The 13,767-nt window shown below is 39.2% G+C and overlaps 1 protein-coding gene across 2 annotated transcripts in view; it reads left to right on the forward strand.

Annotated features, from left to right (window-relative positions):
• Positions 1–13,767, forward strand: part of LOC110155075 (growth factor receptor-bound protein 2) — a 135,432-nt gene that overhangs the window by 98,493 nt on the left and 23,172 nt on the right. For both annotated transcript variants that reach the window (XM_055152904.1, XM_020919134.2), the window contains exon 3: positions 3,739–3,836. In XM_055152904.1, the coding sequence (XP_055008879.1) occupies positions 3,739–3,836 (98 nt within the window). The remainder of the gene's footprint in view (positions 1–3,738; positions 3,837–13,767) is intronic.

Here is a 13,767-nt window from a genome sequence, read left to right on the forward strand (position 1 = left end):
GTGGCAGCTGTCAGGGCAGATCTAGATCCATCCAGGTCTTGTGCGTTCATGCCGACGCGCCGGTGCCCGTGAGGCGGTGGCGGCAGGTGGGCACGGCCTGTAGCAGCTGGCGTCCTGCGGCATCACCGGAGCTGCGGTTCTTCTAACGCGAACCGCTCCGACGTACGTCTGCTTTCATCTGGTCAAAAACTCACCTCCACAAGAGATGACAGCGCAGGAAAAACCCACATCACAAGATTTACCAAAGGGTGACAGAGATGGCTTTTATGTACGGATACGAGATTACCGTGGCGTTTTCCATTTTTGCTCGCTCCTAAACAGCTCTCCGGGTGAATTATGCAGATGGGCGCTGATCAAAGCGGGCGGCCGACGGAGAGCGCCTTTAGCGGAGACGTCTGCGGAGAAGGTGCAAAGTAGTTCCTTCACCGCAGAGCCCCGGCTAACCAGATGTGACGAGGCAAATTAAGCCCCCTCCTCCGCCCACCGCCTCAGAGTCAAGACAGACTCATGATTATGCAACATCTATATCAAGCTGCTTCTGTTTTTTTTTTTTTTTTTTTCCTCTCAAAATGTCTATCCCTTCGGGCCAAATTAGAAACATGCAGGAAGTGTGTCGCAAGAATTGAGGTCTGTATTATCCGTCGACTTTTAGCGCTGCGAGTTTCATCAGATTTATATCAGATCCAATCCAGTCTACTTTATTTATACAGCACATTTTGTAAACATGACAGTTTCCAAAGTGCTGCACAGACAAATTAATGCAATAAAAGACTGTAAATCATTTTTAAAAACAAATAAATAAAAAGTGTTCGCATGCATAAAGCTAAAAGTGATAAAACTATGAATAAAATAAAATAAAATATATATTAAAAAAATAAAATAAAAAAAAATAAAAATATAAAAATAAAATAAAATATAAAAAACGATTAAACAAATAAAAAAACAAAAAATAAAATATAAAAAATAAAATAAAAAATAGAATTAAATTAAATAAAAATATAAAATAAAATAAAAATTCTAAAATAATAAAATAAAATTAAATAAAATAAATAGAAAAAATAAAATTGAAATTAAACAAAATAAAATGGGAAAATAAAATAAACACAACTAGTTAATTTGTAATCTTTTGTAGCACCTAATGCACCCTATCATCCTAATTATTTACTGCAAATACTTTACTAACACTTTTCTTTTTGCTTTTTTTGCGTGGAGTTTTGCCGTCACAGTATGGCCGACCCACATTTGCATGCTAACCACACACTTCCTGGTTCTTTATCAATGCAGACAGCACCCAATAATTTCATTTTAACCCAAAGAGCTGCCGTTATAATACTGTATGTGCGAATACATGAAAAAGAAATCAGGTACAGACCTTTTCGATAAGAGAATCAGTTTCACAAATCATAAACAATTCATTTTAATAGTTATTTTTTAAAATTACAGTAACATCAAATTATTGCAGCTTGAACTCTGTCGAAATCCAAATGTAATCATGTCTAAACTCACTGGTGGAACATAACAAAGTACTATACTTAAGTACAAATTTTTGTAATTTTACTGAAGTAGATTTTAAAGTAGATACATTTTACTTTTACTTCACTACATCTGAGAGAATTAGGGATGTAACGATAACCAAAATATCATGATATCGTATCGTCAGAAGTCTCAATAATATCGTGGACTGTCACAATATATCGAATTAAAAGTTTCTTTGCTTAAATGCATGGTTTTATAGTAACAGCAGCTTATAAACATAGAGAACTACATATCCCATGATTCATTTCAGTGCAGACAACATGAAGAAATATGTTTTTTACTTGAATTCTTGGGATTATGATGGAAATAATTCGCACCAAAATCTTGTCAAGGTATTTTAAATGCAAAAAAAGTGTCCCATCTACAATTATATCAGCCTCTCCAAAATATTGCAATAAATATCGTACCGTGAAATGTTCGTACTGAAAGATTTGGATATCGTTACATACCTAAAGTGCAAGTATGTGTACTTTTTACTAGACTTAGACTTAAACTAGACTCAGAAGTAAGACTCAAGACCTCAAAATCTATGCCAAATACTTCTACTTTTTACTCTTTAAGTACGTTTGTAAAAGACATTTTAATAGTTTTAGTCGATTTTTTTCATTTGATACTTTTACTTTTACTTGAGTATTCTTTTTTTTTTTGCTCCGGTATCTGTACTTTTACTTTTCCTACTAACACCACGTCCAATTTTCCCACTGTAAAAGGGAAAAATGTAACGTAAAAGCAGCTATTTAAGAAGAAAGTGACTGAAGATGCTCAGATACACAGTTTTAAAAGTCATTATCTCGCTCGTTTTTGTGACACTATCTCTGTCTGGCAAGTTGTTGAATTAAACCCATCTGGAAACAACTGCGTGTGTTTATCCTCACACTGTTGTTTTTCTGTCACGGTTCATTAAAAGAGTCTGAGAGGGACTAAACGGGTCGGGTTAATAGTTCTGAAACACGGTTTTGACTCAAGGTTCGACTTGTTTATGAAGGAATCTGTTGATCTCTTTCTCATCCTCACTTTATCCTGTGTTGGTTCTCAAACTGTTGTAGTAGTTGCAGTAGTTGTAGTAGTAATTGTAATAGTTGTTGTAGTAGTTGTAGTTCTAGTAGTTCTAGTAGTTGTAGTTGTTGTTGCAGTTGTTGTTGTAGTAGTTGTTGTTTTAGTTGTAGTAGTTGTAGTTGTTGTAGTAGTAGTAGTAGTAGTTGTTGCAGTTGTAGTAGTAGTTGCAGTTGTTGTAGTAGTTGTTGTAGTTGTTGTAGTGGTCGTCGTTGTAGTAGTTGCAGTAATTGTTGCAGTAGTTGTTGCAAAAGTAGTTGTAGTAGTTGTTGTAGTACTTGTAGTAGTTGCAGTAATTGTTGCAGTAGTTGTTGCAAAAGTAGTTGTAGTAGTTGTTGTAGTAGTTGTAGTTTTAGTAGTTGTACTAGTAGTAGTAGTAGTAGTTGTAGTAGTTGTTGTTGTTGTAGTAGTTGTACTAGTAGTTGTTGCTATAGTAGTTCTTGTAGTTGTAGTAGTTATTGTAGTAGTTGTTGTAGCAGTAGTTGTAGCAGTAGTAGTAGTAGTAGTAGTACTTGTAGTAGAAGTAGTAGTACTTGTAGTAGAAGTAGTAGTACTTGTAGTACTTGTAGTAGTTGTTGTTGTTGTAGTAGTTGTTGTAGCTGTTGTAGTAATAGTTGTTGTAGTTGTTGTAGTAATAGTTGTTGTAGTTGTTGTAGTTGTTGTAGTAGTTGTAGTAGTTGTTGTAGTAGTTGTAGTAGTAGTAGTTGTTGTAGTAGTTGTAATAGTAGTAATAGTTGTAGTAGTTGTTGCTGTAGCTGTAGTTGTAGTAGTTGTAGTAGTTGTAGTAGTCGTAGTCGTAGTAGTAATAATAATGTTAACGAAGGTGCAAAAGTTTATCGTTTATGATCGTACAAAATTTGTCAGTTCTCATTGTGGTTTAAGTTTTTGTTTTCGTTTATGGTCGTACAAACTAATAATACTGATAATGACTCACAAAATGTATCGTTAAAAGGAAATGTTAAAAAAAAACTTGTGTTTCATTAATAATCGTGGTTTTACTTGTGAAGACTGTGGCTCTGGTCTTCTAGGTATTTCTGTAAAATTAGATTTTTATTTTGTTTATAATTGCACCGAGTCTCTGTCTCTGCTTGACTAAAAAGTATCATATTTAACCCTGTTTTTTTTTTTTTTTTTTTTTGTCCTCTGCAGGTATTAAATGAAGAATGTGATCAGAACTGGTACAAGGCGGAGCTAAATGGAAAAGATGGCTTCATTCCCAAGAACTACATAGAGATGAAGCCCCATCCGTAAGTACAGCGCTCACCACTTTGTGTAATGGGATTGGCCTGGACTGGAACTTTTGCTGTGACGTCGTGTTGGGGGGGACGGCGTGTTTAGTCCAGTGAGGTTCTTTTGGGCTTCCGATAATTAAGGTTATGAGGTTCTTTTTCAGACCAAGAGTTTGTTTTCATACCTGATAGTTTTGATTGATTGAGTGGTCACGTGTCTTTTCAGCTGATTTAAACAGGTTTTGGCGCTGTTTTTCTACCAGTGGAGGCACCATCTGCAATCCCAAAAATAATTTTTTTTTAAATTAAATTAATAAAAAAAATAAATAAATAAATAAAGTTAATAAAAAAATATATATATAAATATAAATATAAAAATGCAAATGCCAAATGCTGGAGGAAATGTGGATCTGTGGAGGTGAACCATTTTCATGTATTTTGGGAATGTCTGACATTACGACATAACTGATCTGGAATATATAAAGCTCTAAATGGTATTTTTGCTGTTCAGTTTCCTGGTGACTTTTCATTTATGTATTTGGGTCTAAACACAATCTTGGACCGAGGAGGTGGATATTAAACTACTACAGGCACTTCTAGAGGCCAACAAAAAATCAATATCTAGGAAATGGCTAAATCCAACCCCCCCAACACTTGAGGACTGGTTTGGTAAAGTTTCAGAAATTTATAAAATGGAGAAATTAACATATATTCTAAGACTACTACTCTAAACCAGGTCTAAACTAGGATTAAACTGGGTCTAAACTGGGTCTAAACTGGGTCTAAACTGGGTCTAAACCGGGTTTAAACCGGGTCTAAACCGGGTCTAAACTGGGTCTAAACTGGGTCTAAACCAGGTCTAAAAAGGGTCTAAACTTGGATTAAACTGGGTTTAAACTTTGTCTAAACTAGGTCTTAACTAGGTCTAAGATGGGTCTAAACTGGGTCTAAACCGGGTCTAAAAAGGGTCTAAACTAGGACTAAAAAGGGTCTAAACTAGGATTAAACCGGGTGTAAACTAGCATTGGGTCTAAACTAGGATTAAACTGGGTTTAAACCGGGTCTAAACTGGGTCTAAACTAGGTCTAAAAAAGGGTCTAAAAAAGAGTCTAAAAAAGGGTCTAAACTAGGGCTAAAAAGGGTCTAAACTAGAATTAAACCAGGTCTAAACTAGGATTTTAATCGCAAATGTGAACGACCTTGCAAAAAACTCAGACTTAACAAAGAAAAATCCGAAGTGAACATTAAGCCCTGCAGTCTGAACGTAGCCAATGTCTGTGGAAGAATGTTAGGCAGTTTTCATGGAGAGTTTTTGTTTTTTACAGTCAGATTGCGTTAAAACAAAACTCTGATTAAGTCTAATTTGAGTAACAGAGCTTCAGACCGAGCAGAGGGAGTTGTACTTTGAGTCATTTGTGCATGTTTGAGCAAATTTTTTATCTGTTATCTACAAGACATTCTATTGCCAGTCAACTCCCGTTTTTACCGTCACTGCGATTTTAAATGGTCCAGTTTATAACATGATGATTCCCGAGTGTTGTAGATTATATGACGTTGTCTGCCAGTAAAGTATTTGACCTGGAGCTATTAAAAGTGAGAGGAGGGACTACCAAATGTGCCTCGCTCATGGTTTGAAGTCATGTACAGGTCCTTTAGTCTCAACTGTGGCAGTAAAATAGTTATAGTTGCCATTAGAGATCTTTTAAGAGCTGCTTATCTCTCAGCACTAAACCCTATAAACTGAGCTCGTTGTATTTACTTAGTTTGGTTTACTGGCGTGTTTTTGGCGACCTGACTCAAACTGAATGCCAGGTCCAGGCCGGTGTGAGATAGTAATTAACTAATAACTAATCAATTAAAAACTAACCATGCACCATCATTGTTGAAAATCTTTACTTTTCACTGTCTGGTCTTGGAATGTTTAACTTAGTAAACTTAATGAACTGGACAAAACAGGAACCAGACCAGAATCAGATCAGACCTGAGACTCGACTCTGCACAATCTACACTTTGTATATTTGATATTATATGGAGGCATGTGCATTACATTTGAAACATTTAGGCTCGTCTTTGAAATCCAAATAATACAAAATCTTACCAAATATAAACGAGATGACAGAAGCTCCACAGCCTCTGTCCCCTGCACCGCCACCACATCCACAAACCCGCAGCGGAGAGCACCGCAACATCGGCCCCACCGCTCAATAGACACTTCATGCCGCTTTTCCCACCCTCCCTGCCAAAAGCGCCAACTCCATTCTGCAACATGCAATCGAACAGCGCCGTGCGATGACGCCATCATCCGCGCAGGTGTGAACACGGGCCACAGAACCCCAGGTAACAGCGCCAGAGTACAGCACGGCCCAGAAGTCCCAGAGCGAGTGCTCCTCTAGTACAGCAGGCGCTGGGACAGACAGTCGCACTAAGTGGACGTCCCTGAGCAAATCCCGCTCCTCAGAAAAACTGTTGGGTGCTGTGTGTCCTGTGTGCGCTGTGTGTTATATATGTATATTATTTATCCGATACCTGATTGGACCATGACGTCAGAGTCCGGGTCGAGTCTGCAGTCACGTGATCGGATCGGGACAACCCTAGTTTAAACAACTAAGTAATTTTTAACATTCAAAAGTTATAATCAACATAAAAAATGCATCTGAGTTCTTCAAAAAAACACTTTTAAATATGTCAATATGTTTTAATTTGCAGATATAGTATTAATATTCAAAGTTTTTCTATAGAATTCAAGTTGTTTATTAATAAAATATAAATTTTCATGGGGGGGTCAACATACCATTATAGGATTCTGATCCCAGGGTCAAAATACTATATGGTATGTTGACCCCGGGGTCACCTCACTGCGGGGTCACAATCCTACACCACACCGGGTCCCTGGAGGCCCGTTCTCTGTGGACCTGAGCTCCACGCCAGAGCAGCTCTTTATTAAAGGCTCAAGGCCTCTTAGACTTAATTGAATATTGACCCTCGTGCATCAGCCGCGGTGCTCACATGTATCCCTCTCACTCTGGCTTTTCCTTGGATTAGTCTATGGAAAGATCATTTGGCCTAATGGTTCACTTGAACTGTAATCGAGTGCGTGTGTGTACTTCTTTACGTGTGTGTACTTCTTTATGTGTGTGTACTTCTTTACATGTGTGTACTTCTTTATGTGTGTACTTCTTTACGTGTTTGCTTCTTTACGTATTTACTTCTTTACGTATTTACTACTTTACATGTGTGTACTTCTTTACGTGTTTTCTTCTTTATGTGTATGTGCTTCTTTACGTGTGTGTACTTTACGTGTTTTCTTCTTTACGTGTGTGCTTCTTTACATGCGTGTACTACTTTACGTGTGTGTACTTCTTTACGTGTGTGTGTGCTTTACGTCTGTGTGTACTTCTTTACGTGCGTGTGCTTCTTTACGTGTGTTTTTCTTTACGTGCGTGTACTACTTTACGTGTGTGTACTTCTTTACGTGTGTACTTCTTTACGTGTGTGTGCTTCTTTACGTGTTTACTTCACGTGTGTACTTCTTTACGTGTGTGTGCTTCTTTACGTGTTTACTTCACGTGTGTACTTCATTACATGCGTGTACTTCTTTATGTGTGTGTACTTCTTTTGCTGTTTGGCTGCAGGAAGTAGGGCAGGGTAATTTGAAACAACTGAGCGCTCTGTAGTTTCCTCATTGATCAATCACAATTTTCACTTCAACGCGATTTTTGTTCTTTTTTTAAATACAATGGGCTTTCAATATTCGTTTCCTGAACATAAACAGAACCGGCTTTTTATAATTGCCATGTAAAACACAAAATGGTCCAGTTTCTTCCTCCAAAGTCTGAGTTGTGCTCCAAACCACATGCTCGGACTGACAGAGGACTGGCTCTGGACTTTTTCCTTAAAAGACCCGAGCTGATCATTGACCATTACACAGGACTGTATATCTCAGACTTGGGCATTGTTCAGCTCCAGGGACACATACGGCTCTTTGGACGACTCTGACCGGCCCGTTTAAGCTCATTTGGAATTACAAAATAAACATATTTTATCATTTTATCTCATGCATGGACTAAACCCGCACTGCTTTTATTTTAGAGCTGTTTTTAATGACATTATTTTGTAAGGCAACCTCAGTAGACCAGGTCTAAACCAGGTCTAAACCAGGTCTAAATCGGGTCTAAATCGGGTCTAAACTAGGTCTAAACTGGGTCTAAACTAGGTCTAAACTAGGTCTAAACTGGATCTAAACTAGGAACTGGATCTAAACCAGGTCTAAACTAGGTCTAAATTGCGTCTAAACCGGGAGTTAACCAGGTCTAAACCGGGTCTAAAGTAGGTCTAAATTGGGACTAAACCAGGTCTAAACCAGGTCTAAACCAGGTTTAAACCAGGTCTAAACTAGAACTAAACCAGGTCTAAACCGGGACTAAACCAGGTCTAAACTGGGTCTAAACCAGGTCTAAACTGGGTCTAAACCAGGTCTAAACTAGGTCTAAACCCGGTCTAAACCAGAACTAAACCCGGTCTAAACTAGGACTAAACTGGGACTAAACCAGGTCTAAACTAGAACTAAACCTGGTCTAAACTGGGTCTAAACTGGGTCTAAATTAGGTCTAAATTAGGTCTAAACTGGGTCTAAACCGCATCTAAACCGCATCTAAACCAGGTCTAAACCAGGATTAAATCAGGCCTAAATAAAATAAGGCCTAAATCAAATAAAACAGACTTGTTAACATAAGAATAGCCTGATGTAGTCTTGCTCACACTAAGAACTTAACAAAAATGCACTTGAATAAACCACTGTTGAACCAAACACAACCAGAACAATAAGTAAAATGGTCTCGGTAAGTCACGGTAACAAAATTGCCCAACCAGCTCCTTGCGGTGGCGTTTACTCTGTGGTGGTACGAGACCGTGCAACTGGCAAACATAGACCATATATATAAATGGACATAGTCAACGCGCTACCCACCACGTTTCAATTAGGAAGTTTATATGCGGCTCTTCTCACTCCTTTTGACTTACATTGAAATATTGTGGCTTCTGTGGCTGCTGCAGTGAGCCTCGTCATTTTGGTCTTAAAATGTTCGCATTAACCCACTGTACATGATCATCTTTTTTTTTTTTTTTTTTCGCTGTTTTGTCCGTCAAAAAGTCCTGTTCATAATATAGAGTCTGGCTCCAAATTCGCCCATGTAACCGTGACCATCGCGAGCTTAATTTGTCATTGTGGGTGATATCACACTCGTAAAAAGATGAATAACTTGATTAGTCCACTTCTTTATACAGTCAATGGTCAAGAGCGATAGAAGCCTTTTGACATTCAGGCTCTGTGGTAGAGAGAAAAAAAAGAGACGAGGAAAACAAACAAACAAGCACACAAATAGAAATTATTGGAAAAAGACCAGAAAAGTTATCGAGCTTGTCAAAAATGTTCATGTGATTATAAAGCGCAATATCAATAATGTTGAATTCTCTCGTCTATTTTCATACATAAGTTGCACCGGATTATAAGGCGCATTAAGCAAAACGAACAGACGACACTTAAGATTGATCCTTAGTCCAGGCATCCATGATCCATTGGCAGATCGTGACATAATTCGCCCGGCGTTGCCTCCCTGTCTTGGTTTATTATTAATGTGAATATGGATGGATCATTTAAGTCTGTTTTTTTTTTTTCCTACGAGGACGACTCAAATATACATTGAGTAATAATGTGTTTAATGCAGCTTTGCGCACATTTATTTACATTTTACAGAAAAGAAACTTAAAACCACATGGCTCATTTGCATAAACTATAAGCTCTGAGAAAAACGGCTCACTTCTTGGACTAAAGGTCATGACTCAGTTCAATATAAATGTTCTTTCTGTGTCTTACTGAAGCATTTTGACAGATTTTTGAGCGCCGTGTACCACATAAAATCAGTTCAAGGTCAGTAAGCACAACCAGAATTAAAACATAAGCCACACTGTCGATTTTTGAGAAAATTAAAGGATTTTGAGTGCGCCTTATAGTCCAAAAAATACGGTAATTGATTTATTAAAGTTAAAAGTTAAGGTCCTAGAGCTTTTATCGGTGCATCCGTTAATTTGACTGTAAAAATTGTTCCGTTCGTGCCTCAGTTTTGCGTGGAAGAAAAGAACACGCACACATACCAGCCCCCTCATCTGGCCGCGTACCCATTGTGGACGGCGGCGTGCATTCTCCCATTCTCCCGGTCGACAATAGCCAGCCGTAAATATAGACCAAGTCAAGGTTCTGAAATGTAGGTCAGGATCCTCGTCTGCTCCGGAGCGCTACAGTAACCCGCCGCAGTTTTGTACGGAGAAAGCGAGAAGCCGGAGCAGATGGCCCGATGATGAAAGTTTAATTAGAGGATTGTAAAAAGCCATGTTGGTCAAAGCGCGCTCAGGCACACACACACACAGTAGGCGCGTCTTGTGGTGTAGTTTTTCCGAGCTGAGCCCTCCCGACCCGTTGCTTTGAAGCGAGCGCGGTGAAAGCCCAGAAACTGTGAGGAGCGGGGGGTAGAAGGGCAGAAGGTGGACCCCCGCTGTGGTGAGAATGAAGGGACGGCCCGGGTAATTTCGGTTTCGTACGGTTTAGCTGCTGGAGGTTCAAGCACGATTTTAGACCAGTCCTTCGAACATTTTTTTTTTTTGCCGTACTAGAATAAAGCGTAATCGAGTTATGAAGTGTAGAGAAGGCCTCAAGAAACAAAATAGAAAAATATTTAACAGAGAAGAAAGATGGAAATAATGAAACAGTCTCCTGAAAGCTAATACGAGGAAATATGACGAAGCATTTGTAGTAGTGACGGGCAAATGAGTCGGAGCACCGGAGCACGTCTCGTTCTTTCTGAAACAAATCGTTCCGAAGCACTGCCTCGGAGCTCGTCTCGCAGCAGCCGCTCACGTGACCAAAGTGCGGAAGTGTCGGTCCCTCCCCCTACTGTTTCGCTCTGCGCATCAATTGCTTCAGCGTATCGAAGCGTTTCATTGGCTCGGCGAATGTTCCGCTCTGCGATTGGTTCAGAGCTTCAGAGTGTTCAGTGCACTTCCGTGGTTTGACGAGCGCTAAACTGCCACAGTATAAAAGATGCACCAATATTTCTTAAAAATGTTGGGTAGTGAGGAGTAGGGATGGGCATGATTAATCGATTAATCGATGATTGATCATTAAGAATTTCATCGATTACGTTAATTTTAATCGACAAACCGAATGCAGGTTGCTGTGCGTAGCGTGACCAAACAGGGTCTGTACATGTAGCTCTCTACTCAGAAGGAGCGAGCAAACACAAACATTCGGTCAGCGATGCGGTTTTAAGTTTCGTTTCTGTGAGAGTTGCGCAAAACTGAATTAAACACATTATAATCTCAAACGGGCTGATGTGGCTCTAGAGTCGTTACGGTTTATATGTCATAAAGTTGAATTTATTTATGCAGATTAGTAGTGCAGATAGTAATAATAATGATGATCATTTTAATATAAAAACGTTAATGATTAATCGATAATCGATCGTTAATTCTTCCAGTGATCTATTAAGAAAATTTCATCGAATGCCCATCCCTAGTGAGGAGCATTGTGTGACGTCAGTGTGGATTTTGGCGACTTTTGGCGTTTGTTTCATTTTCGATGGCATCTACAAGTGGAAAAAAGTGATTCATGGTTTGGGATCACTTTGATCTAATTCCACCTAACAAGGAAACACCTATTTTCTTATTTACAGCTTCTATTTATGTTGCTCTTTACATATTATCTTAAATCATTATTATTGTTGTTGTTAGGTACGGTGTCGCTCTGCACACAAGTATTGTCTTACACTAACAATACTTCATCGATGCTGAGACACCTGCGTGGCAGTGGTTAAATTTGTCCACTAGAGGTCAGTGTTTCTCCGAGGCCTCAGACACGTCGAACCATTTGAGACAATATTTCGACTGAGGTGTCAGTGCATCACGAGGCTCCATTCGCCCATCACTAATTTGTAGCGCTCGGCTTCACTGCGACTACGGTTCGAAACGAGGAAAGACCGGTGTGTTTACTGTGTCTAAAAATGTGGGCAGCGGACAGAATTAAGCCAAATAAATAAATAGGGAATGTAACAATAACCAAAATATCGTGATATCGGATCGTCAAAGTTGTCAAAATAATATTATGAACCATCACAATATATCGAATTACAAGTCGTTTTGCTTAAATTAAGAGTTATGGTGCAGCAATAGTTAAAAAAAATTTTTTTAAAAAGACAGAACTACATAGACCATGGTCGGTCACTCCATTTCAGTGTAGATTACATGAAGGAATACCGTATTTTCCGGGCTATTAGTCGCTCTGGATTATAAGGCGCACTGTCATTAAATGGTCTATTTTCGAACTTTTTTCACAAATAAACCGTACCGGACTTTAAATGAAACACAACAGTGTGATGGGTGAGTGGTTTTGTTTGTTCGTTCGTTCACGGTGACTCTGGGCTTTGTTCAGTTGTGGCGTGTAGGGAGGGTGCTGTCTGGGACCAACGGATTGTCGGCGTGTTCGCAGTGACTCAATTGTTCAGTTGTGTCTAGAAGTGGCACATTGCACTCGCTTTTTCGGTTCGTTCCTCCGTTCCGTTCCTCGTCGGCGTGGAGTGATGAGTGTGACTGTGGGTGTTTTTCGCTGTGCGGTCGCTGTCTGCTCCGTGTGTGTTTGTGTGTTCTGCGGGTGGTGCGGCTTTGTAGTTTACCGAAGTCGTGCTGGGACACCTGAGTGGATTCGTGTATCGGGCTCTCTGGATTGTGGGGCGCGGTTGTTTTTTGATGGGGCTAGAGGCTTAAGAGCGCGTCTAAATAGCCCGGAAAATACGGTCAATTACGGCGTCACTTCAAGACATTACACCGCAATCATGCTGATAAACCGCTGGAGTTTCAGGGTTCCCACGGTCATGCCTGATTTACGTCGTAGAAACCGTCTGACCTCGACGTGTTAGAATTTGTTTGCTCAATGGTAGACGGATACTTTTTTTATTTAACCAATCGCTGCTATTTGGTGGTGACTTATGTAATGCACCGCTAACGGGACTAACTGGTATATTAAGCTTTTCCCAAATCCCATAACGTCTTTCCACTTGATAAAATTCACCAAACATTCTCTTTGTTCCAGCTTTAAATCCTCGATCAAATAAACTTGTAATTCAATACATGTGATTGCACATTGATATTTTTGTGAGACTTTTGACAATATTTTGGTTATTGTTACATCCATAGTTCCTTCAAAGTCACCACGCAAAACAAACTTGACCAAAATTCAAGATATAAACACTTAAATCTATCTGAAAATGACTTTAAAGTAGCGAAATTATCTGTCCATGCAGCAAGATCATTTTACTTGACAAGTTAACTTAAAATCTCTAGACTAGAATTAAAGGTTGTATGGAGGTTTTTTTTTTTAGTTTCAAATTGTCAATAAAAGTTTAAAATATCATTACGGAGATGCAGCAGCCTTGTAATTATGATGACCAAAAAAAAAAAAGAATGAAAATCTATTAACTGTGAATATAGTGAGGCCAGATAAACATCAGCCAATAGATAACCAGGCTACCTCATTTTCTATTGGCTGTTAGGTTGTCAATCAAACTCCCTACGTTTCTAGTGTAACTGATTCGCCGGCGTGTGGGGATTACGTGGTTTATGCAGCAGTTCTTAGAGGCTTTTTTCAAACTGTAGCTTCCTCGCAGTTCGCACAACGTTTGTTGCGACGACGGACGAGAATCCACGACCAGTTCGCCGCGAAAGAAAGTCCGTTTTTGAGGTCGCTGAAAGACGAAGAGAAGAAGGGAAAAAGGAGCGAAGACAAACTGAGGTGATTCCTGGAGATCTCTTCCAGCGATGGCGCGAACGAACCAGACGAAGGGTCTAAAAACGTAATTATTTCTAAATTATTTCTAGACAGGTCACTTCAACAGTAATTCTGAAC

The sequence above is a fragment of the Boleophthalmus pectinirostris genome, unplaced genomic scaffold (genome assembly GCF_026225935.1).
Source record: "Boleophthalmus pectinirostris isolate CB_2022bp ecotype Guang Dong unplaced genomic scaffold, ASM2622593v1 HiC_scaffold_17, whole genome shotgun sequence".
Lineage (NCBI taxonomy): Eukaryota > Metazoa > Chordata > Actinopteri > Gobiiformes > Gobiidae > Boleophthalmus > Boleophthalmus pectinirostris.